The 26,669-nt window shown below is 48.2% G+C and overlaps 1 protein-coding gene across 1 annotated transcript; it reads right to left on the bottom strand.

The window, feature by feature from the left end:
• Positions 1-19,065: 19,065 nt before the first annotated feature.
• On the bottom strand, positions 19,066-20,088 carry LOC119444424 (CRISP/Allergen/PR-1). Its single transcript, XM_037708825.1, has one exon. The coding sequence runs from the start codon at positions 20,086-20,088 to the stop codon at positions 19,066-19,068; it is 1,023 nt and encodes a 340-aa protein (XP_037564753.1).
• Between the last annotated feature and the right edge of the window lie 6,581 nt (positions 20,089-26,669).

The raw sequence follows: 26,669 nt of genomic DNA on the forward strand, positions 1-26,669 counted from the left end.
AACTTTTATTGTGTCCCTTGAGGGGCTCAAAGGCGGTCAGAGGGGCGAGAGACAGCCCGTCTTGCCCCCTATCTTAGACGGCGGCCAGTCCTTGTAGTCTCGCGGCGTACGCGGCCATCCGGACGACCCAGAGCTGATCCTCCGGGTCGCTGCTCAGCCGCATAGCTTCCCACTGGTCGGCAGCGGTTTGAGCGGACGTATGTTTTATAGAGAGATAAACTAGTTTGAATTCAAATTGACAAGTACACTTGTTTATTTTTCTCGGGTGGCCGCGTTTCACCGTCTGACAAATGTAACCCCCGTATTCTTAAACACGCCTTTACTCAGCGCTTTTCCTCGACTCAGCCAAGTCGAGGCGACGAGCGTTCCTTCACTCAAGGCGCCGTTGCGTTTCATGAACACTACTACACTTTTCCTCCGCCAAGGAACGCCTTGAAAATGCGCCCTTGACTCGAGTGAAGTGCACCGGCCGAGAAAAGCGTCTGATATCGAGGCTATCCTTAAATTCGCTTAGCAAAAGCCCAATTATTTAAGACAGATATGTGTTTCCGTTAATTTGGCTCCGTAAAAAATGACAACACGGCGCAATGCACAAATTTAGCTCGGCAGCGCTGCCACTGTTAGCGTTCGACTGATAAATCAAGCGGGAGCTGTGTTTGAGGTCTGGCAACGATCGCACCCTAGCAGCTGAGCATGGCGCATGGCCGAGAAATAAAAAAGTTTGCGCACGCATTTGTCTGCTGCTCATTGTTTCCTTGTGTTTAATTTGCGGTTCACGGTGCAGTTGTTAATCGTGGTTATTATGGATGATATTGTCCGTGTGTGTACTCTGATCGAGCCGGATTGACTTCGAAGGAGGCAACGCATGGAACTGCCGATGGGCAGCTTTGTTTAACTTCAAGACCATGTGCTGCTGAAAGCTTTCTGAAAGCAACAGGACAAAAAATAAGGGTGAGTGAGCAGTTTATGCATGGAAGCACAATACGCTGTTGCGGTTCTCGTGAAATTGCCACGCGCTATCAATAAAACGTGTCCGATGTATCCAAGCATCACTTGCTCCAGTTGCTCATGCTGCGGGCATTAGCAACCGAAGCATACCATTCGAGGCAGCATGAGATTTCGCAAGACGTTCCTTTTTTCTTTTTTTGCATTGGAGCTTGTGGGAGATTCGGCGCGACAATCTGTTATCGGTTCAGTTGTTTAAACATAAATGCACAAGACACCGCTCCGCGACTGTGTCCGATGATCATTCCACTATCGCGTAAGATATCTTTCAGTAGAGAAGAAGCAGTTGTAGTATACATGTGCCAGAATGCATAGGGTTGAGTGCGTATCTCCGGCAGTTTTAAGGAAACAAACGTTTTTCAGTCCTGTAGTTTATTTTAGAAGCCCTGGTGGTTAGTCGATTTGTTCAAACTGTAGCACATATCGTCAGTGAACCAGCTCTGGTGCCTGCATTTCCAGTGCAGCTTCGCTTCACATACGCTACGCAAACTTTTATTTTTCCGAAAATTCACTTCTCAGTAGTTCATTACCAGCATTAGTGTTTTTTCGTCTTACCTTTTTCAATGTGCTATGTCGTAGCATCTCCTGCACTTTCCATAAACTGTGCTTTCAAGTTCACGCAACGCCCAGATTTTTTTTAGCTGTGCTATGTCTTTTCATTTCAGTTTCTTAGCTGCACTGAACTTAGCGTGCGAACGCCCTATGTACATACCATTTTTGGCATTCTGCTGCAGGATGTGGGCCTTGGAAAGACCAGCTGATGGAAAAAAATCAGCGTCTGTGTTGCACGGTAAGGCATGTGATTGACGTGAAAGCATCGATAGATACGGTTCCCAACTGTTGGAATTGCAACATCTCGCTTCCCTGAAAGAACCAAGGTGCTGCGGAAGTACTTGGCTGATCAGCCCGGTAGTTAGTCTGTGCTTATTTTTCATACTTATCATTAATAATATTGATGTTATGTCTGGCCACATTGACAAAATGGTGAAATGCACGCCGTGTTATTTAAAACCGCAAACATGAAACAGCTATGCCATAATGAAATCAAACTCGTATTTCATTCCTCTTTAACAGTCATATATAATTGTTTTGAAGAGCATAGTAATGATGATGATCTGCGAAGTCATGAGTTGCCCATATTGTGTTACGGTTGAGACGTGAGCTTTTTTACTGCCCACAATTTGTAATGCAGCACTTAAGTATTTAGTGGAATGTTGAAGCTAATTTTGCATGAGCAAGTGTACATCAAGAAATATACCATAATTTTAATGGTTGATCTCAGCTTTGCTGAACTCATGGTAGTAATGCGCTCTATACTGTATTTTTCAGTAGCCTGTTGTGGGATCCCACAAGACACGCTCTGTTCCTCGGTCAATTACTGAACTTCTGCAAGCCCCATGGAAGCCAACTGTGATCCGCATCGAAGGGAACAAATTCATTGTTCCGGCCTTCATAATTAATCTTAAGCTGAAGTTAGAAACGAAGCTAAAACAGCGTATATTGTGTAAGGATTTACCACTGCATACCGTCTGGTGGCCATACCCGACGGTATGCTATGGTCTAGAACACTGCTAGTCTACTGTCTAGAACACGGATGGTGTTTTATTATAGAATAGCTTTGTCAGTAGTACTACTGCTTGTGTTTGTAGGATCAGAGTCCACGCTCTTTTTGCAATCCTATCAGAACACAAAAAGACCAGGATAATTGTAATTTATTGTTTCAGAAATTGACACTTGGACTGACAAGAAATAATTCAGTGATACAGACTGCTTTATTAAATATGGCTTAAGAAAAGAAACCTGGATGAAAAATGCAGACTTAAGCTGCAAGGTGCCTATGAAGGCAGATGTATGCAAAATGCCTTTCGTGGTGATGTTTGAGTGATTAGGATGTCAGAAAGAATAGAGGTTTTAGCCAAAATGGTGCGACAACGACTACAGTGCAGCAGGATACATTAACTGGAGCTCCACTCTTCTCCGCTTGCACACCAACGCAAGCGCAGCACCCTTGAAAAGGCAGTTTCTCTGCGTGGTTGCGTTTGCAGCCTGGTTCCTGCATAAGAGATGGGGTTGGTTATAAATATGCAATGATGTTAACGCACATGAAAACTAGCTTAGGTACAGTATTCGTTTTCATCAGTTTACTTTTCGAAGTAAATACATTCGTTAAAGATTTTCATTGTGTTGAGGAAGCCGATTTTTTTTTTACATTGATAAGCTCGGACTGTTCTCATTCATATTTGCAAAGATACAGTTTTAAGCTGGTCTGGCGTTTGCACAGCCAGACCGACATGCAGCAATCTAACACTTACATAATGCACTCACTAATAGCTGGAATGTGCGCAACAAATATATGTGACATATATCTGCTACCACTTGCTAGCGTTTTCTGTATTAGGAGCTGGGTCAACTGCTACAGCTTTTTTTTATCACAATAAAGATAAAGTGATGTACAAAAACTATCCTCTCTTGTATTGTTATTCAATGTTTTGTATTGAAAAAAAAAAACATTACATTCCCTCTGTATACGTGCAGGTATAATTATGAAAACCATTTCATGGTTGCTCACTTCCTCGTTGGGCTTGGATGTTCATAAGTATAAGCTAATTAAACTGAATATTTTGAAGCAAGAGTCACGTAATTATTGCTAACGACTGTAAATAGCAGCTACTGCCACACGAACCACGCAAGATTACAGTATATTTTTTGTTTTCCCTAGAGCAACTAACTGCATGAAATTATAGAGAAACAGAAAAGTGAACGCACTTGGTCGTTTTTACAGAAGCTCGCCTTCCGGTGGTGCGCTTCGCCGTCCTTGGAATAGCGTAGTAAGTGATGCACCCGAGTACAAACCGCTCAGGCGGAGCGAATTCCGGCGCTCGCGCAGCCAGACCCGCATCCAGCAATCGAGCACACAGGCAATACACCCACTAATGGCAGGAATCTTCGCAGTTGTGTTCTTTTCATAGGTTCGAAGTCCGCCGTAGTTATGTATCGTACCGCGTTTCAAATGATGCTGCTTTGTATGATCACCCGCAATAAACACGGCACTGGCGCTGATAGTAGTTTCGGAGCACTCACACAAAGAATACACGTATGCAGGTCATCAACTGGCTCATGCACGGAATAAGACGACAGGTCACTGCACTAGCTGGCAGTCTTCTTGACAAGACGGCCGATCTGTCTCGGTGCCACAGTAGAATTACTCCGCTGCCGAAGCGCTCCAGAGGATTGCACCGGTCCGTAAAACGATGCCCTTGAAGATGCGCAGCATCGTTAACGAAAGAAAAGCTGCGGAGGCAACTGGCGTCCATCTGAAAAAGCCGACGAGGCGAGTGACAGATCACAACGCAGCCATGTTTGCGCACTAACTTCATTCAAGGAGCGATTCTTTTTTTTTTTTATAGATTTTTATGGCGCAAGGGCAACTGTGGCCAAAGAGCGCCAAACACAAGGTTGATGGTTGACTCAGGTTAGTGGGCAGTAAAAGAGAAGGATAAAAAACATTGGTGTATAGGGCCTAAAATAATTGAGGAATGGTTACATTTAATGATTATGGGCAAAGCGTATGACAATTAAAAGGTCACGCAGCCTCAGCAACAGTCCTTGTCAGGACAAGGAGTGCGGAGCGCCTGACATGTGAGATAAAAAATCTCAGCCATTTCCTCAAGAATGAGACAAGGCTGAGTTCAATGGAAATATGAAATCGCACGTAGGAAGCCTACACTCGCTAAAAACTTAAAAACTCTTTTTAATGAAAACATTTGGTAGTCGCCAAGAAAGAAGGACGGGTGCGGAGGTATTTGGTTTCTGTACAGTTCTGGGAAGTGACGTCTCCTATCTGGTTCTAGCCTCTTGCACATGATTAGAACATGAATGACGGACAGTCGATCACCACATTTTGGACAGTGCGGTGCTGGAGAACTGTTTAGCAGATGTGAATGTGTTGCATGTGTGTGTACTATTCTAAGCCTGCATAGTGCAACCTCTTTATGTCTGTCGCGTTTCTCGGTAGCATATCTTCCTATTAATGGCTTTATTGTGTGCAGTTTGTTTTCAATTGCTCCATCCCATTCTTCTTGCCATTGCCTACGGATTCTGTTTCTAATCTGTGGCCTGAGGTCCTCGTAGGGTATATTATCTATGTCAATAGAATTACGGAGAGCAGCTGACTGCGAAAGTCTGTCAGCTACCTCATTTCCAGCTATGTTGCAGTGCCCCGGTACCCAGCACAGTGTGATTTTAAGTTTAGATTTGTGAGCCGACATGAGACATTTTAGAAGGAAATTAGTTATTGGATTTTTATGCTTTTTACCGGATGACAACGCAGTCACTGCACTGAGGGAGTCTGTATATATGATGGAGGCTGGTTGTTTATTCTGTAGGATGTGCTTTACGGCTAGGAGGATGCCACAGCATTCTGCAGTAAATATGCTTGTATGTTCGTTCATTGTTTTCGATTCGGAGAATTGAGGGCCATGTGCGGCACATGCGACAGCTGAAGACTTAGAGGCGTCAGTGTAATACTCTGCACACCTGTATTTTGCCTGCAGGTACATAAAGTGCTGATTTATTGCGAGCGGATGCCCATGTTTGCCCACCTCAAGAAAGGACATATCACAGTGAAAAGCGTGTATTTCCCAGGGCGCAATGGCGTCTTTGTGGGACACCACCTGGAGGTTGGAGGCCGGTATCTGCAGGCTTTCAATGTGTGACGCGACTCTAACGGGATATCGTGGCGTTGCTGATGGTCGTCTCAAGAACAACTGGGTGTTGCTTGTGTCCCGCAAGAGTTCACCAGATGGATGCTCTGCATGAGAGAGCACTTTAGTGGCATACACTATGCTTGTGCACTGCCTTCGGCGTTCCAGTGACCATCTGTTCGTCTCAACATACAGGCTGGCTATTGGGCTAGTTCTGAAAGCACCAGTGGCCCGACGGAGCCCAAGGTGGTACACGGGGTCAAGCATCTTTAGCGCAGATTTTGATGCTGATTCGTACACTACCGAGCCATAGTCAATACGTGATAGGACAACGCTATTCAGAAGGTTCAGTAGACAGTCACGGTCTGTACCCCATGACTGATGGGAAAGGATCTTTAGTAAGTTCAGTGTTTTCAAGCATTTTAATCGCAACTGCTTGATATGTGCAACAAAGGTGAGCTTTTTATCTACCACAACGCCTAGGAATTTGTGATCTTGTTTAACGGCTATGGTCTGCCCGTTCAGTGTGATGTTATGGTCTGGCCTAATTCCACGCTGCTGAGAAAAAGGTAAACAGACGGTTTTGCCACAGTTGAATTTAAACCCATTTTCATCTGCCCAGCTTGAGAGTTTATTTACCCCCAACTGAATTTGCCGTTCACAGATGGCCAAGTTGCAGGATTTGAAACTGATCTGGACATCGTCAACGTAAACAGAGTAAGAGATAGTTTTGGGCAACACACTGCTTAGAGAGTTCATTTTAACTATGAAAAGCGTGCAGCTGAGAACGCCACCTTGGGGAACGCCATTCTCCTGTATGAACCGCTTCGATAGAGCATTTCCAAGACGAACCACGAAGGTGCGTTCGGAGAGGTAGCTTTCTATAGTATTGAGCATGTTTCCCGAGACTCCAAGAGAATGCAGATCACGGAGAATGCCATAACGCCAGGTCGTGTCATAAGCTTTTTCCAGGTCAAAAAATACAGAAAGACAATGTTGTTTGTCGATAAAGGCATCCCTGACATAAGATTCAAATGCTACAAGCTGGTCAGTTGTCGACCGACCAGACCTGAATCCAGCTTGACGTTGGTCAAGAAGGCCGTTATATTCAAGGAAATAAACGAGGCGGCGGTTTATCATTTTTTCAAACACCTTGCACAAGCAACTAGTCAAGGCAATGGGCCTGTAACTTGCTGCAAGCGTGGCTTCCTTTCCTTGTTTGAGGATTGGTATGATAACAGCCTCTTTCCAGGCTTTGGGTAGGCGCCCAAAGGACCATATCTTATTAAACAGAAAGAGGATGCTTATAAGGGTGTGTTCATGTATGTGCTTGAGCATGCCATAAGTAATCCTGTCTGGGCCTGCTGCTGAGTTGCCACATGTTCCCAGAGCCGCCTTCAATTCCTCCATAGTGAAAGGGCTGTTGTACCCTCCTGTGGATGGCCTTTTATCACGGATAGGTTTTCGCTCCTCCGCTAGCTTGTGTCGCATGACGGAGTCTGTATAATGTGCCGAGCTGAAAATATATTCAAAATGTTGACCTATTGCATCTGCTTGGTGTTCCAGTGTATTACCAGCAGTGCTGACCAGAGGCACTGGGTGAGCACTGCGCCCTTGAAGTGCTCTAAGTCTGTTGTGCACTTTATGTGTATCTGTGTAGGAGTTTACAGATGAGAGGAATGACTGCCAGCTTTCCCGTTTGGATGCACGTCGCATGCGCCTGCCATTTGCTTTAGCACGCTTGAAGTCTATTAAATTGTTAACTGTAGGATACCTGCGGAATTTCGACCATGCTTTGTTTTGGTTCTCACGGGCATTCTTGCACTCCGCATTCCACCATGGCCTACGTTTGTTTTGTGTCTTATTTGATGTCTGTGGGATTGACTTCTGTGCGGCTTCTATAATATGCAGAGTGATCATGGATTGTAATTCGTCTATCCCTAGGTCTACGATTGGAGAACTGGGCAGTTTTGAGAGTTCTCGGAACTTCTTCCAATCAGCAGCCTGTTCTTTAAATTTCCTATGATTATTTACAACCATATTTATGTTTCCTGTGTGTTTTAAGCAAACAGGAAAATGGTCGCTTCCGTACAGATTATCGATAACAGCCCACTCAGTGGTTGCCAAGAGCACCGGAGAGCCAATAGCAAGGTCTATTGCTGTGTATGAGTTGTGTGCTAAATTAAAATATGTTGGGTCTTTTTTATTAAATATACAGGAACTGGAGGACAATAGAAATTTTTCGATTAGTGCACCTCGGGAATCAACTTTTGAACATCCCCATAGTGGATGGTGTGCATTGAAATCTCCAACCAACATGAATGGATCCGGGAGCTGGTCAATAAGTTTTTCAAATTCTTGGACGGATAGGTGATGGTCCGGAGGAATATATAGGGAGCATACAGTTATTATTCTACCAAACGTTAGAGCCCGTATTGCCACTGCCTCTAAATCGGTAACTAGTGTGATACTCTGACAGGGAATTGTGTTCTGCACAACAATAGCGACGCCACCCGATGGGTGGGCAGTGCCTTGCCTGTCTTTCCGGTATACTGCATATTCTTTGAGAAAGTTTGTGCGTGTTGGGTTTAAGTGTGTTTCCTGTAGGCAAAGTATGTTTGGTTGGTATTGTGCAAGTATTTCATATATGTCATCCAGATTCCTGAGTAGCCCTCGGCAGTTCCAGTGTATAATGCTCTCAGCAGCCATTTTTGCGAGTGATAAGGGGACGGGTTATTCAAGTGTCACCGCCTTTGTTAGGCGGCTTGACTGGCGGATGTTTTTTTCTGTTTGAGGCGGTCTAGAAAACTCCGCCTCTCTTCGGGGGACTCTCTCAGCGTCGGAGACACCGAGGATCCCGGGGTCACTTCCATTGCTTCCGGCGGAGACTCGGAAGCAGATGAGGGTTTGTCAAGGAGGGTAGACTCCCTCTCAGTTGTCTGTGTTGTTCCAGAGGAGTGTGAGAAGTTGACTTCTGGAACTTGAAAGGTTGGTGCAGCCGATGGCTGCTTGCTGGGGGGCCGAGAAAGGCGCGCATCAGCAAAGCTGTACTGCGTGCCCACCGTAACTAGACGCCGCCCGGCCCCCCGGCGCGCTGCGTCAACGTAGGATCTTGCGGAGAGAAGCGAGAGCTTATTCCGGGCTTCAGGGAATGTTATGTTTTCTGTTACCTTGATTTGAATGATTTTTTTCTCATTTTGGAACATTTCACAGGTTCGCGAGTACGCAGCGTGCGGCCCATGACAGTTGGGACATTCTGTTTGAGTGGCACTGCAACTTTCGGTTGGATGCTCGTGAGCACCACACTTTGCACAGGTGAGTTTTCCGCGACATGTGTTGGATCCGTGTCCGTACTTTTGGCACTTGAAGCATCTTCTCGGGTTTGGGACATAGGGGCGGACTTTGCAGTGAATGAACTGTGCTTTCACAGCGTCTGGTAGACGGGAACGATTAAACGTCAAGACGATATGGGGTGTCACTACATCTTCACCGTTTCGCCTTATGGCGATGCGGCGTAGGGCGATGACACCTTGATCTCTGAAGCCATCGAGGAGGTCAGAGTCTGTTTCGCGGATCAGATCACGTTCTGATATGACGCCTTGAACTGTGTTTAGACTGCGATGGGGGGTAACGGACACCTGTAAGTGGGCGAACTGCTTTTGCTTGAGGAGGATGTCGGAATGATCTTTCTTTGACACTTCAACAAGAAGATCACCGGATGACAGTTTCTTTGCTTCATAGTTTTTGCCTATCAGCTTCTCAAGGGTCCTAGCGATAACAAAAACGGACATTGCAGCAACGGAGTCATTGTCTACAAGAGAGTGTATAATCAGGAAGCGTGTGAAGTGATCACATTGAGTTCGAGTTTTGTCTAACATGTCTTCGGTGCGGCCCCTTTTCAGGGACCGATCGGGTTTTTTGGAAGAAAAAGTACTCATGCGATATGGATATACCGGCGGTTCCTAGAATGTCACCTGTGTTTCACCGTCTTATTCACAGGAAGGTCCCGGGGCTCGCCGCCTGGTACACAGACGAAGAGCCCATCGGCCGGAGCTTGACTATGGCCCCGACCGCCACCGTTCATGGTTTCTACCCTTCACCTCAAAACCTTTCGCCACGGTGCGGATGACAGCTTCGGTATGGAGGCTAAGGGTCCGTGGTGGCGCCAAGCACCATCACCTTGATACTCAAGGTGCCCTTGCGGGCATTCAAGGAGCGTTCAAGGAGAGATTCAAGGTAGCTGCGGGGCTACCTTGAGATTCTCGAGTAAAACGCTCGAGCTTTCCTTCATTCAAGGCGCGTTTCGAGTGGAGGGCGATTTGTGAAATGAAAAGCCGCCCTCAAGGAGCATTTCGAGTGGAGGGTCGAGTCGAGGTGCGTTTGTGAATACGGGGGTCAAACTTGCACCTGCAAATTTCCTTACTTCATCACCCTACCTAGTTTTCTGCTGTCCTTGACTGCGCTTTCCCTCTCTTGGTATCCATTCTGTAACTCTAATGGTCCACCGGTTATGGATCCTACGCATTACACGGCCAGCCCAGCTCCAGTTTTTTTTCTTTTAATGTCCATTAGAATATCGGCTAGCCCCGTTTGTTCTCTCATCCACACCGCTCTCTCCCGGTCTCTTAACGTTAGGCCTAACATATTTCCTTTCATCGCTCTTTGTGCGGTCGTTAACTTGTTCTCGAGCTTCTTTGGTAAGCCCCAAGTCTCTGCCTCATATGTTAGCATCGGCAGGGGCGGATCCAGGTTTTTTCTGAGGAGGGGGGGGGGGGTCAGCATCTGTCAATGATGATGATAGTAGCCTTTGTTATTTACCGAAATTCACCGTGTCTGCTTATGATAAACCCGCCTCTTCTACAGCTAGTGCAACACATGCAGCGAAGCCAGGTATCGGTTTCTCCGAACTTACAGGAAAAGGACGTTGCCCAACACAGCTATGTGCTTGGCGGCTGTGCCTGATAATTTATCTAAGTCTCTAAGTTTAGTTGGTACATGCTCCTGAGTCTAAGACTCAGGAACATGAATGAAAATAAATGGGCTGCTAAAGTGCACAAGTATTTGTACTTGAAAAGCGTGGACACAAAATGGTGGAAGAGGTCAAGAAAGATGGCAACCAAGTACAGGGCAACTGAAACTGTAAATAAACAACCAGGAGTCGGTCAGAAAGAAAGTGAGAGAAACAGAGACAGTTACCTGGATGTTTATTGGAGAAGAAAGAAATTAGAAGAGAAAATCTGTACATTAACACAACAGGAAGTGTCGTGCTATTTGAGGCTCGAGCGGTTGCCTAAGGACAAAAACATACCGAAGCAAATATTCGACACTAAATTAGGCATGTGGATTCTGCAGCCAAAATCCGGAGACCACTCCGCACATCCTAATGGAATGCGAAGGGATTCACCCAGTGAGAACCGTAGGAAACGCACACCTTCCAGAAGCGCTTGGTATTTAAGTGGACGGAACCGTCAACCGGTCAGCAGTCGAGATACGCAAGATACGTTTAGAGTACTGATGGAAGAAAATCTGAGAAATTGATGCGACCGGATCACTTGCAGTTATAGGTAGCGGTACAAGGTAGATTTTAAAGGGGAAAAAAGATTAATGATATGTATACAAAAATGCTAGATAAAAGAATCGCCAGCCCTTCCCCTGTCGAGAAAATGGGGGTAAGCGAAGCTAGTGGCAAGACGACGCTGTCGCAAGCGTTCCGCTGCGTTTTTCCTAAACTCAGTGTCAGCGGCTCTTTGCTGACGTTTCGCCTGGGCTTCGGAAGCCCTCACGCTAGAACCGGACGACAAGCTTCGCTTACCCCTATTTTCTCGACGGAGGAAGGGCTGGTGATTTTGTCTCTTTGGGTCCCACGAAGTGACAAGGGTAGTTCAAGGGCGCGTTACAGGTCCCTAAGCCCACAGGGGTATGTGCCATTGAGCTTGGATTTTTCTGCACTATCACCAGGATCGGCCCACTTTTCAGCGCGACCACCACCACCACCGCCGCCGCCGACGACACTTGTGAGCCTAAAAAGCTTGGCTTAAAAAAATGTTCTGCCCTTACATCCAATGGAGATGGTTGACTTGTGAACCTGAAAAGGGATGGCTGCGGCGCTTATATTAAGGTTTACCACGGGGGTGTTATGTGTTCACCGCACATAATCGCGTTACGCAATCATATGTCACTTTACGCGCCCCTTTATGCTGAGCAATGAAGACACGGACACGTTTGGCGTTGGCAGCGGGCGTACTCCCGGAGCTGTTTGCGGCGTCGTTCTTCGTACGCGAGCTGCTCCTCTATAGAACGCAGGACACGTTTCGCACGACAACGCAGACACCGTTCCGACGTCGGAGAGAGAATGGCCCGCGCCCGTACCGCTGCGAGAGCAGAACGACGTCACCAACCGCGCAGCCAATTGCGCGCCAGACTTTCCATCTCTCCTTGCTCCCTCACACTTGGCGCGTGTGTACTCCATGCCGACGCTGCGAGGATGTATATACAGAGCGGTCCACTGTTAAAAGGAACACCGGAGCGCGTGACCTCTGCTCGGAGCCACCGTCGGCTGCCGGCTGGCACGAGTTTCGCGCAGGCGCAGTGAGCGCTGTCGGCGGTGCTCTTTCGTCGTCTGCAACCGTGTGCTGCCGCGCTTCGGATAGTAGCGAAGCAAGCCGATCACGCATTTTTAATGTTGGCCGGTGACTGCATAGTCACACACTGACAGCAAGCCGTTGCAAAGCTGAAAGAACATTAGACGAAGCAAAATATTACCTTGCAGGTATTTTTGCCGTTTCAGCTTACAATATCAACATGACAATTTTGTTTTACGGACGTCTCGTTGTGGCACAGCTATATTAAAGATAAGCATGGTAATATCATCAGCAATTTCGATGACATAGTAAAAGCAGCAGAAGAATTCTATACTGACCTGTACAGTGCCCAAAACAGCCAAGCTACTTTCATTCGAAATAGTGATGAACCGGATACAGAGGCTCCTTCTATAACCAGCGATGAAGTTAGATGGGCCTTGAAAGACATGACCAGGGGAAAAGCTGCTGGAGAAGATGGAATAACAGTAGATTTAATCAAAGATGGAGGAGATATTATGCTTGAAAAGCTTGCGGCCGTTTATACGCAATGCCTCAAAACTTCATGTGTACGAGAGAGCTGGCAGAACGCCAACATTATACTAATCGATAAGAAGGGAGACGTTAAAGAACTGAAGAATTATAGACCCATTAGCTTGATTTCAGTATTGTATAAAATATTCACCAAGATAATTTCCAATAGAATCAGGGCAACACTTGACTTCAGCCAACCAAGAGAACAGGCTGGCTTCAGGAAAGGATATTATAGAATAGATCATATCCATGTCATCAATCAGGTAATCGAGAAATCTGTGGAGTACAATCAACCTCTCCATATGGCTTTCTTAGATTATGAAAAGGCATTTGATTCAGTACAGATACAAGCGGTCATAGAGGCATTGCGCAATCAAGGAGCACAGGAGGCATACGTGAATATCTTAGCAAACATCTAGAAGGATTCTACAGCTACCTTGGTTCTCCGCAAGAAAAGAAGAAAGTTACCTATCAAGAAAGGGGTCAGGCAAGGAGACACAATCTCTCCAATACTATTTACTGCATGCTTAGAAGAAGTATTCAAGCTCTTAGACTCTTAGACTGGGAAGGCTTAGGAGTGAGGATCAATGGCGAATATCTGAGCAATTTTCGGTTTGCAGATGACATTGTCCTATTGAGCATCAATGGAGACGAATTACAGCAAATTATTGAGGACTTTAATCGAGAAAGTGTAAGGACTGGGTTGAAGATGAATATGCAGAAGACAAAGATAATGTTCAATAGCCTGGCAAGGGAACAAAAATTCAGGATCGCCAGTCAGCCTCTAGAGTCTGTAAAGGAGTGCGCTTATCTAGGTCAGTTACTCACAGGCGACCCTTGATCACGAGAAAGAAATTTACAGAAGAATAAAATTGGGTTGGAGTGCATACGGCAGGCATTGCCAAATCCTGACTGGGAGCTTACCACTGTCGTTGAAAAGAAAAGTGTACGATCATTGCATTCTACCGGTACTAACATATGGGGCAGAAACTTGGAGGTTAACAAAGAAGCTCTAGAACAAGTTAAGGGCCGCACAAAGAGCGATGGAACGAAAAATGTTAGGACTAACGTTAAGAGACAGGAAGAGAGCGGTGTGGATCAGAGAACAGACGGGGATAGCCGATATTCTAGTTGGCATTAAGCCAGGACATCCGGACATCCTCCCTGGATCCGCGCCTGAGCATCGGTAGAATGTGGCTGAAGACGTATATGGAAACTAATGTTTCCTATCTGGTTTCCAACTGCTTCGCTTATTGGCTTTTTTTTTTTGTTCTGCGTGTAGGAATGGCGTTTTCAGTGGTTTGTTGGTGCACATTGTATCCTTAGTTCTGTTTTAAGAAATTGACGTAAACACCACCGTTTAAAGTAACAATGAAATTTATTCAGCAACTCATATTTTTGCACAACATTAGAAGAACTTGTTGTTTGCCTTGTTGTTATGACATTTTCAAGGAAATGAGCCCAATCAAACCTACACAGACAAAGGAAACGAAACGAAGACAGGCTTGCGTCTGTATGTCTGAGTGCGCATATTTTCCTGCAAAGTATTGTACAGAAGTTCGCCAGATGACTGTAGAATAATAAAAAAAGGCACCGCAATACTTCTGAAGGCGGCATGGAATTCTTCTTTCGTTATCACCGACCAGGCCTTCACGTCTCACAAAGCCAGAATTAGAAAAAAACAAAAACAGGACACGTGTAACTGCAGCGGCACAAGATATTTACTTATCATTTCTTGTAATGATAAAAGACAACCTAATAACAACTAAACATTGATAATCCGGGCGGGGGGGGGGGGGGGGGCGTGATCACCCAACTACGCGCCCTCTCCTCCTCGGATGCACCCATGTGTCACCGTTGAATGGCTGGAGCTTCAGCTCATGCACGTGCACCGCGAAGATAGGCTGTAGCATTCAGTCAACGCCAATGTTAGCCGCCTAATAAACGCCTTCCTTGTACATTATGCCGTCTCGTTGAGCGGCGCTCTGCCTCGTTCCCAGTGGAGACCGAACTAGCGTTCACTTCGTGCACACGAAACTCACGCGGCTGAGTTGATCGTCCCCTGAGGGCTCGAATCGTCGGACCCGCGTGGTGGTCTAGGTGACTCTCGGTGGCGCACCACGTGATAGGTACCACAGAGTAAAGTGATCTCACGTGTTACATTCACCGCGGTGTGGTTTCGTGGAGAAGCTGCATGGCTCAGGGGCACAGAGCACTAACGAAAATCACGGCACTGCATAAAATCGAGTCCACCAACCCTTTCGACCGTTATACGGTCATTGTGCGTTTCTCCCTTATTGATTCGTACCAATATTTCTTTAAATTCGTCTCTCCTGGGTTGTGTGGCTTAAAAACAAAGTTGATGAGCAACACGAGAACAAGGTGAGAGCAGGAGCCAACGTTTCGACAAGTGGACTTGTCTTCTTCAAGGCGACATATGCTTCTCCTCGGCACAGTATTGACCCTCTTCGCGGCGATCCCGCGGGCGCTGCCATGTTTGATTACGTGGTAACGAGTCCATTGCTTGCCTCAACTGCCTCCGTGTTTACAATGGATGTGTATGACGCCGGTGCAGCTTAACAAACCTCTGTTTCGGGAGATGTCGTAGACGGTGGTGGACGACACGAAGCTTTGGCCGCAGTTTCAGAGAAGATGCAAAAGCGTTTTCGGAGCTGATTAAGCTATGTCCAAACGGCGCGAGCAGCATATATGGTGCTTACTCTAAAAGCGGGGCTAAATATGTATTCCAGGCTATCCAAACTTTTCCCTCGTGAATTCAATCAGGATTACTGTGTTTTACTCTTCGTTCTACATTTGGGAAATATTTTGAAGCTGCGGCTTGTCACGTTTCTGACTCAGTACCTAAGTTCGTCGGTGCGGTCACTATCTGATTATTTTCTGCCTGATCGCTCGCGATTCTGCCTGATCGCTCAGTTCCGATATATTTGTTCTTGCTGCTCACAAGGCTTGAAGCGTAGCTCTTTTGTTCACTGAATACCTTGTAGAAAATGCCTGTTATCGTTAGTAACTCGCTTACTCTTGTGGACCGTCACGAAACATTCAGCTTCGACCATTCGTGCGCCATCGGTGTAGTCCGTCATTTATTGTGCTTATACAGTGCGCATATATTCAAGTGTGCGCCCATTCACTTATTATTGATACATAGAGTGGGCGTAAGTTTTCCTGCCATTTGGGACAGATGTGTATAGATAACGTGCGCGAAACCTACTATGACAGGAAGCGGCGATACTCCCGTTATCACTGTGTAACGAGCGGTACTCACTCTTGCCGACGTACCGGGGCTGGAGCCCTTTCTTTGAAGGTTAGCAATGCAACGCTGGCGGATGAGCAAATTTGTGTATCCTCGAGGAAAGCCGTACATCTCAAAATGCCGGAAACATGTACGCACAGTTGCAGTAGTGGTCCGCGAACTTGGCCCCACATATTCATTACGTTCCTTAATAGGCCAGTTACTATTTTTGCAGCCAACTACTGCACACGTCTTCAATCCCTATGATTCAAAACAGCATGAATGGAATACAGTGCATTATCGAAAAATCAGTTGCATTTCCGACAGCTGAACGCACAGAAGCAAGGTAGAAGCGGTAATGGTTCCGTATTCGTGCGCGGTCGCTGAGGATACGTATGGCGCGCCGCAGTAAGCGCCATCTCGTTTCTCTAGAACAAATTGCTTCGCGAAAAGGGTCAATATATAGACCTTTTCATCGGGCGAGGAGGAAAGGGCTGGCTTGTGCGAGGTGGCGCGGCGCGGCTTGAATGTGTTGCCGGTCGCGCGCTGCGGGACGATTTGGAGGTGTTTTAGCAAGTTCTGAGTGCAATTTACGGGATGTCAGTTCTTACGAGGTCGTCGAACAACCAGTGTGTAGCCTTTAGGTACAGCAGTAGCTACAGTATCTGGAAATTTCTCTTGGATGTGCAAAAATGCGACGCGCATCATCAGCCGCGGTGTGTGTATGTGTTGTGAACTATGTTGGATGTATCGGTTTTCATTCGACGAAGAGTTGTTGTAAAACATTTACATCAGCCACCGGCATCGTTCTCACGCATTTTAAGTCTAGTAGACTTCAAATCACTATGTCTACCGTTAGCCTCCTGCAAGAGGCCGAAGGCTTTGCTCAACACAGCGAGCACTGCGGTTGGAAAACCAACATGATACACACAATTGCTCCGTGCTTAGATCGGCATTGCCTTTTTTACCTTGTAAGGTACAATATACAAAGGGGATCGCATAAAGAGAATCCAACAGCTATCTTTAAGGACAGAATTTCCGTAGCGTGGGCGAATGCGTCGTAAATGACTGAACTTGGGAGACTGAAAAAAAAAGAGTTCATATGTCCTTATTTTGCGGCAAAATAAAACAGAACACGGGATAACGACGCAATAAGACTCCGCATGGTCGTTCCGCATGCTTGGACCACTTGGACCATACGCTATATAGAACAAACAGGTCTATAACACAGCATTTAGTACTGCTTCGGGTGCTCGCACAGTCTGCAGCTGGTAGTTTGACCAGTGTGATTTACACTGTACGGTATGCAGTGATTATTAAACAAACTATTTTATTTGTAGGCGGAAGCCTTGCCCAGCAAACAAGGCGGTCGCCCAGTGTATCTACACATAACAACTTGAACGCTTGTGAAAGTAAACAGCACGACTTATTCTCCAGCAGAACGGTACCCACGCTGTTAGGATCGTCAAATGTTTCGTAACTACTCGTTGCAGCTAAACCAGAGCTTACAATTACAGTGCTGAGAATGCTGCAGCAAGGGAACATTCGTGAAACAAGTTTTCAGAAATACCTAACTGATATCCGAGGCTCAAACAAACGCGCACACCTCGCGCTGGGTGCTCCGTCCGCCCTAACACCAGCAGTTACTCCAGCCTCTTAATTACTTCAGGCTTAAATTCCTTCCCTACACCTCACAGGACCATTCCCCACGTAGAATACGTCATTTCATGCTAAATAGACCACGCCAGTGCGAAAAAATCCACCAGAAACTGCCTCCGAGCGTATACCACAGCATACAACACGGGCGTTCGCCCAAGCCAGCATACCAAGTGCCCATAGATGGCGCCACTGCCTACGCAATGGCGGCGCCCATGAAAAAACGGTCTATAGGTGGGGTTCTTCTAAAGGGCAGAGAAGGTAAGCCGGGTGGGTGAGGTAACGAGCGAGAGTGTGTTAGCGGCGAGGGTGTAGAATTCAAAAGAAAGCTAATGCGCTACTGATATTCGGTGGAGGAATTTGAGGAAGCGCCGTGTGTTAGCCAGTAGACTTGTCATTGTAGGTTCCTCTTTTCGTGGAAGGGGCCTGGACGACGGGGAGGGGGGAGGGAGGAGGGAGGGGACGGTATCTGCTCCGCTGGAGGTCCGTGAACTATGGTGTCTGAAAGAGTGAATAAAAGTAGCGGCAGAAAAATGGTGCTCGTGAAAAAAAAAAGAAATAATAAAAAGTAAAAAAATGGGGAGGGGGTAAATATATAAATAAAAGAACAAAAGAATGAGTGAAAGCAAAGGGAGGATGGAATATTATTGACAATCGACTAACGAAAAAAAGAAGAAAAAAACTAAACAACTCAATGAAACATAACTAAGTGCTGTTGCTTGTGATTTGAAGTTTAGCATAGCGAATAGATTCTAAAGCTCCCTTTGAAACGTTCATGCCTATTGGTTACAATGTCTTGAACTTATGGATGCGGTACGATTCTCTATATTTCGTTTCGCGCAGAGCGGAAATTTGACTGTAGTATGTAGCATCTTCCCCTTAAGAAGAACCTTAACTATATATACTGTGCCGAGGAGAGCATATGTCGCCTTGACGAAGACAAGTCCACTTGTTGAAACGTTTGCTCCTGCTCTCACCTTATTCTCGTGTTGCTCATCGTCTTCAATTTCCATCTCCCAGCATTCCCCGTGTTTCCCTTGGATTAAAAACAAAGTTGTGACGCATTCCGGAATGAAGGTGCTACACGTTGTTCCAAAGCAAAGTGTACGTTTATATTGCAAGGAAAAGAAGTAACGGCGCGTCCAATTATGCCACCGGACAGGCCCCCTGTTGAAAGGAGAATGATGCCCGTATGGCTATGATTTCAAGGCATATTTGGTAATAGAACGACTGCTGGCGCGAGTTAGTTCATTAAATTCGCGGAAAGCTAACAGCAATGGTAGGGGAAAAGAAAGTTGTTAGGAAGGTGTGGGTGATTATTCTCGGCTTGGCGTCCCATCTACACGAGGGACGCCCACCACGCCAAGAGCATTCCGTAAACCGCACCAATCACGCACACCGTGGCCCCGGGCCTCGACGGCTGAACGTTTGCCGGAGCGGGTCGTTTTCGGTTTGGCGAAGAGCCTTCATCATGTCGGTCGCCACCGCGTTTACGCGCTTCCGGTGGGTTGGAGTCCGGCTGCATGTGAGACTCGCCACCTGCTTCGGTAGACGAGCACAGCCCGGTGTCCTTGACGCACGCGGTGCCTTCTGGGCAGGCGGAGCACATATCACCGGCAGCGTACACGGGCAGCAACAAAACGTTGCCTGCGCTGGCGTAGTTGCATACGTAGAGTTGCATGTACGGTAACCTTGAGTAGCCCTCGACGGTGTACTGGACGTAGCCGCAGCCTACGTAGCGCGTCGTTGCCCATACAACCTGCGTAAAGTGTCCGGTCGGCTCTCCGGGCGGAGGCGAGAAGTGATCGACCCTGTGCGGCGGGTAGTGGGCGTACTCGTCGAACCACGCCTTGATCTGACCGGGCCAGTCGGTGGCCTTGAAACGGGCGCTGCTGGCGCGGAAGGCTAAGTTTTGCCCCGTGGATTTGAACTTGGTGGTGAAACGATCTTCGGGTCTGTCGTGCTTTAGCTTTCCACTGTCAGGAGTGCACTGATCAGCCTTCGCCTGTGCCACGGAAGCCAGCTCTTCATCCCAGAGTAGCTGCTGCATATTCTTGGCCTCGGGAAAGTGCTGAATTTTGCCCATGGCTACCATGCTCCTGTAGTCGTTGTGCGTCTTGACGATAAGTTCCCGCTCCGTCGCGTTGACCCCTCGGGCTTCGATGGTGCACTCCTTGTTCGGCGGCAGGCACGCGGTGTGGGAGGGCCGCTGCTTCTTGTACTCCTCCCGGCACTCCTCGAGGCTCTTTCCTATCGTCGACAAGAGCCACACAGTCGCGAGAACTAACGTCCGCATATCAGCTGCTTCCTCGGCGTGCCCTACAGAGGTGGTGATGATAATGACCTCGAAACTGTGGCACATGCCCACTGGTGGGCTATAGCTATAGGAATCGGGAGGTGCAAGCTACATGAATTATTTGAAGGGACAAACATCTGTTCTGAATAAATGAAGCGAAGGGCAGAAAATAACGGTTGCAAGAAATCAAATGCAAGTGACATTATTTGTTTGTTTTAAATAAAGGAAATGAAGAAAGCGGTTGCTGTAGCTTTCTAAAAGCCTAAGGAAGCATTAGATCTATGGCAGACGATAGCACCATTTTCCTTCCATGATATGGTATCCCAACAACGAGGAACTATGAAGCGACGTCAGCTGCATTGTGAACAAGGAAACCCCGTATTGGTTCCCAAATGTGAATAATAATTATGACTTGTTCAGTGATCGTAATTTTTCTCTTTTTGATTAACAACCAATAAACGTAATCACTGAGGTAATTACTGCAGAAACGCGCCGTCTCTAGATAGACTTACTCATTTTGTTATTGTTGGTTTGACAATATTTGGCGGTAAACGCGCGAGTATATTAAATGAGTGAGTGAGTCTACATGCTGCCTTTTATCGGCATGCCCAACCTGCTACATAATGTCGCTAAGCACGACATGTACAGCCTGCTTCGCATAAACCACGCGCACAGCATGTTTTTATAGAGATACACTGAAATGACTTTTCAACTATGAGTGGTCTGTGTTATAATGAAATCAAAACACAAATTAATTTTTATAGCGAAGCTGTTTATGGCTAGAGTTCCGTGGATTTTTCAAATCCTGAAGCAAATGCTCAGGTCGCGAATTTAATGTAAAATCGCTTCAGTCTAAGCAAAACCTGTTCACTTGGATATGTATTTTGTGTAAATTAGTTATCAATAGGCCCAATTTCCAAGATCAGTACACTTTCTGGTAGATAATAAACATCTCTCAAACATTTGCCGCTGTGCGGCCCACGTGCGCCATGTTTACGTTCACACCGCCCTCTCTTTGTCGTCCTTCGAAGCTCGAGCGTGCCTAGTTTCCTTTCGCTTTCATGGGGCGGCGGCACCGTCGTGCGTTGTTGGCAAGACAAGCTGCCGTTCCCCATTTTGAATATTAATTCTCTCGTCGTAACGGTACAGTGCACTATAATACGGTTGAGTGGGACGAGCGGCTGGGGCGGCGCATGCTTTGCAGTGAGGCGCCCGACGTAGAAAAATACTGTGGCGGCGCTGCGATCGAAGTGGATTGGGCAGCATCAAGGTCGCGCCGATGGAAACTGCTGGCGATACTGCTCGGCAGGGTCATTCGTACTACTTCGCGCGCTGGTATTTGCGTTCAGACCGCTCAAATGGTGTTCATAATTGCATATGACATGTATTTATGCCTTAAGAATAAATTCTTTCTTTCTCTTCTTCATTTTATTTTATTTTTTGAATGCCGTTCCGTGATCGCGCGTGCATTTCGGCTGCAGTGTCGGCTTTCATTCCACTATGTTAGTGTACGGTTTCCTTTGGAGAACAAATATTTTTCTCATTCTTCAAGCAGCATGTAACTCTCGTGTGTATTGTTGCGCATATAGATTTCCATCAGTAGGTCTTGTAACCTTCCATATGTAACCTATGTAAGAAACATATGTAACCTTCCTGCTTGCCGCTTCAGACAAGTAAAGCATTGTTATAGATAAAAAAAAGAGTACACTACAGTACAACATTCCATTCAAGTTGCCGCCTTCCTCGCCTAAGAGAATGCGGAGTAATTGGTACGAGGTCATTTCTTGCGGTCAGACCTCGAGCGCCGAAAACGGTTTTAGTTAGTCATCATATATGCTAATATCTGGCCGTAAGCCGTACGTGCATTTTTTTCCAGTCGTTACTTCAAAAACAAACAACGTCGATGACCATGAGCAACCGTCGTGGATATGGAAGCTGCACTACGCTGCACACGCTAGCACAACGCGAAAGACGAAGCACGTAACTGACACACTAATACAACGCGCAAGACAAAGCACGTAACTGAATCGTCACCGAGTCAAATCAGCGCGTACAGCGCGTCGTAATTGCAGCCTCCGCGATCAACTTCAGAAACATTTTCAGAGCTAATTGCGGAGGCCACGCTCCGCTGTGCTGAGTACGGTGAACGCCACCTGGCGTTGGTAGTGCTTCTTGATGCCAGCGTCCCTTCGAATGCTGGCATCGAGGCGTCGGAGTGCTGAGACCACCGAAGCGTTCACTGTCGGTGCGCGTTAGTGTCATAATGCAGTACTTCTCTTTTCTGCTCGTAGGCGGCGGCACCGCCGCGAGCAAGAGCGCGGGTACACGGAGGAGTGTTAGATATATAAGGCGCGTCTGTGTAGCTCTCTGCAAATGCGTTTGTGGCGCAATGGGTTAAAGAAAAGAAAAAAACCTGCGCGGTAGCCTAATAAGTGGCTATATAGTGGATACGCAGTTGCGCTGCTAAACTGGAGCTCGCGGGTTCAATCTAGTGGAGACATTCTGTAAGAGTCTACCTAGTGGATATGTCCATTTCGTCTGCTGCTGAAGGGCTGGTTGGCTGTGGCGACTGGCTCCTGCTGAACCACACTCCAGCTCAGCCAATCAGAAGTTCAACAGCAGACGAAATGGACATGTCCACTAGGGGGACTCTTACAGAATGCCTCCGCAGGTCGCGGAATTCGATGGGAACGAAATGGAAAAAGACTCGTGTACTTCTACTTAGGTGCACGGTAAAGAACCCTATCTGGTGAAAAATAAACCGGGTACCTCATAACAATATCGTGGTTTTGCTACATACAACCGAAGAATTTGTCTAAATTAAAAAAAGCAGGTGGCTGGGTTCTTCGGCTTTTTTCTCGGGTGTGAGAGAAAGAAAGAAACCTTTATTGTTGAAACTGTCCCGAGCGAGGCCCGGTATCACCCTGAGGTGGGAAGGTCCCTTAGTCCAGGAACCCTCTGGCTTCGACTGCCCTCTTGGCCTTGGCGACGAGTTGTCGTTGGTCTTCCAGGTCCTCGAGGGCGAGCTTGGCCTCCGCACGTTTCGACTAGGTGGTCTTCGTTTGCTTGTGGTGCTCGGTTCGCGTCCATTTCTGGCTGCATTTCGCTGTCATCATGCCACGGGTATTCCTGGAGCAAGTGTGCCAGGGTGTCGGGAACGTTGCAGAGAGGGCAGAGGTAGCCGTGGAGCCTCGGGTAGAGGCGGTGCATTATAGTTCCGTGAGTGTACGTCTTGCTTTGTACCCGTCTGAGGACCACGCTTTCTTCTATGCCGAGGTTTGGGTGCGGTGGAGGGTACACGCGGCGTTCGAGCCTGTAGTGTTGCAATATCGCTGAATAGTTGTTGGGTACGGCTTCCGCCTCTTCTGCCGCGGGTCGGAGAGCGTGTGGGGCGAGGCGAGCCCGGCTGACGTGCTCGCGGGCGGCGGTGTGGGCCGCTTCGTTTCCCTGTAGTCCCTCATGTCCGGGTACCCACGTTACGCAGGTGTACGGGAGCGGAGTGCTACGTCGTTTTAGTAGCTTGAGTGCATCAGCCGAGATGCGGCCCCTCGAGAAGTTTCTACAGGCGGCCTGAGAGTCGGTGAAAATGACTGCTGCGTTTGTGCATGTGGTGGTGGCGAGAGCGATTGCCGCTTCTTGCGCCGTTTCTGGGTTGCGTGCCTTGACGGTTGCCGGTGCTAACTGGCGGCCTCGGGAGTCTACGACGCTGAGAGCGTACGCGTTTCGATGCGGATACTTGGCCGCGTCGGTGTAGCGGGCATCTGGGTCTTGCTTGAATCTTCTTTTGATGGCGTTGGCTCTAGCTTGCCTTCTACTCTTGTGGTATATGGGATGCATGTTGCATGGGACGGGTGCAATGCAGAGGGACTCTCGAACGTCCGATAGGATTCCTTCTTTCTTGTGCGTATCTGCGACGTAAGTCTCGCTGTAGTTGAGGCGTCGGAGTATTGATCTCCCGGTGGGTGTGAGCTTGAGTCGTTCCAGTTGGCTGGTCTTGTGCGCTTCGGTGAGTTCTTGCCACATGTTGTGGACGCCCATCTTAAGGAGAGGTGTAGTAGAGGCCACGAGGGGGAGTCCCAGTGCGACTTTGATTGCCTTCCTTATCATGATGTTGATATTTTCTATTTCTGCGTTCTTTAAAGCCAGGTACGCCATGCCGTATGTGATGCGGCTGGTGAGCTGTGCTTGTATTATTCTTAGCGTAGCTTGCTTCTTGAGGCCGCTTCTTTGGCTTGAGGTCCTCTTGACGATGTGCGTGAGTTGCGAAAGGGTGCGTTGTAGTCTTGGTAGACTGGCCGCACCGGATCCATCCTTGTAAATCAGGAGTCCCAGTATTCGTAGCGTATCGACTTTCGGGATTGTTGGGTGGCCTGCCTATCGTTCTTGCTTTCAGGACGAGATGCTCAGACTTCTCAGGGGTGTAGCGGAGGCCATAGTTTTGGCGATAGCATTCGATGGTGTTTACGACTTCTTGTAGGGTGCTTTCTTGCCTTCCAATGTTCGCAGCTCTGGTCCAGAGCGTGATATCATCAGCGTACATCGCGTGACGCAGATCCCATATGGTCTCGAGGAGTTTGGGTAACTTGATCATAGTAGCGGTGAGATGACCGACCCTTGCGGGGTACCTCTGTTTGGAAGTTGGAAGCTTCCGCTGCGGAGTTACAGATCCGGACGGTTGCCGTGCGGTCGGTCAGAAAGTTTCTGACGTACGCGTAGGTCCTAGGACAGCAGCCGGTGCCTTCGACGTTGTTGAGGATCGCGTCGTGGCTGACGTTATCAAAGGCTCCTTTGACCTCTACTGCCAGTATGCTGTACTTGCTTCGATTGTTAAGGTGATCGAGCAGGCCTTCTTTCAGTTGTAAGAGTACGTCCTGCGTTGAAAGGTGCTGCCTGAACCAGAACATGGTTTCCGGTAGGTGGCCGTTATCTTCGAGGTAGTGGGTAATGCGGTCGTGCACCATATGTTCGAAGAGCTTTACCACGCACGAGGTGAGGGAGATCGGGCGTAGGTTCTCCAAGCTGAGAGGTTTGTTGGGCTTGGGTATGATGGAGATCTCAGAGTGCTTCCATACAGCAGGCAGTTCTCCTTTCTCCCAGCACTCGTTGTAGTACCGGAGGAGAGCCGCAGTCGCCTGCTGTGGTTCTCTGGTTGTGAACAAAATGAATCATTCTCGAGTCTGATTTCCGAGAAAAACATGTTACGCTTATCCTATATTTCATGCATAAATATAATGCCGTTCCCAAATGTATGACTGCTCAACTCAGCAGCTTGTATATTGTAGCGCCCACCAACGCTGCTATGCGGGGACGCTAAGGTCGGCGTTCTCGGCCGGCGCTTTGGGGCCGGCCGCGGATGGCGAGGAGAATAAAGTTGAGCAGCGCGTGCTAGCGGCGCAAGCACGGCACGCGCCAGTCCAAGCACGGCACGCGCCAGTCCGTTCTGAAAGCCTGCTGAGCTGGTCCTCTTGGTCGGGCGCTCCGCGGCGACCCCTCGGTTTCTTACATTGGTGACCCGGACGTGATCCTCAGAGTATCAACAAGGACCGATTCAGCATCGCCTGCTACCGAGCCCTGCCCGCGGCCATGGACCAGCTGGAAGAAGAGTGGCGCCCACCGACGCTCGACGATCCTTGGCGTTTGCAACTGTGGCCCTACCGTCCGCACAGCCCTATCGTGTGGTTCGCGCAGGTAGACGCACAGCTATACGTAAATGGCGTGTCGTCACAGCTCTGGCGGTACCTACTCCTCAAGCGAGAAATTCCCACCGACGTTTTCTCTCGTCTTGACCTTCCGTCATCAGACCAGAACATGTACGAGGGCCTCAAGACCGCCTTCTTTCAACACTTTGGCGTACCAGTTCCCGATCACTTACGCAGCACGACACAGTTTCCTTCAACGGCTGACGCTTCTGAAAGAATGGCTCAAACTACGTCGCCCTCTTCACCATCGGCGCCGGGTGAACGCTGCGCCACTGCTCGCGAATCTTGCGCCGCACGTACACCACAGGAGCCACTGTGCGGAGACAAGACAACTGCGCCTCCCGCGTCTTGTTCGTTCCCCGACGACGAACAACCTCCCGCCACACTGCCCGCACCATCAACTACACAACTGGTGAGCCCGGTAGTCCTCAGCAACGACCACCTTGCATCCACGCCCGAGCACACCAAAGAGTCGGCATGCACTCCATCTCCACCCGAGTTACATGGCGTCCCCAGTCCAAGCCGTGGAGATGACTCAGCAGCGAGCCGTGCCTTGACGGCTGTCGAGACGCCTATCAGTTCGCCTGTTCCGAGTGAAATCCTGCGGCATCACTGCGGTGAGACTGGTCCGCCAGCTATCACGTGCACTGCACTTCCTAGCCACGCCAGCGTCTTTCCCGTGGAGCCCTTGTCGCATGCCCCCTCTCGCAGCGCACGTTCAGTGTCTCGGCTTCAACGCCCCAACGACACTGCCTTGACGTTTGGCCACAAGGATGCCTCCCCGGCTTGCGGTGCTCGGCGTCGGAGAACTCGTGCCCAGCGCGGCCGGCAGCCCCGCTGCATCGCTGGTTTTCGTCGCTGCGTCCACCCGATTTTACACAAGTGCCAGGCCGGACGATGCTACCGCGCACTTCGAAAGCGCCCGCCCTCAACACCAAGCCTATGTTC

The sequence above is a fragment of the Dermacentor silvarum genome, chromosome 3 (genome assembly GCF_013339745.2).
Source record: "Dermacentor silvarum isolate Dsil-2018 chromosome 3, BIME_Dsil_1.4, whole genome shotgun sequence".
Taxonomy (NCBI): domain Eukaryota; kingdom Metazoa; phylum Arthropoda; class Arachnida; order Ixodida; family Ixodidae; genus Dermacentor; species Dermacentor silvarum.

Excerpts from the sequence above, each read along its gene's own strand:
- LOC119444424 (XM_037708825.1), bottom strand. The coding sequence starts at position 20,088 with ATGTGCCACAGTTTCGAGGTCATTATCATCACCACCTCTGTAGGGCAC.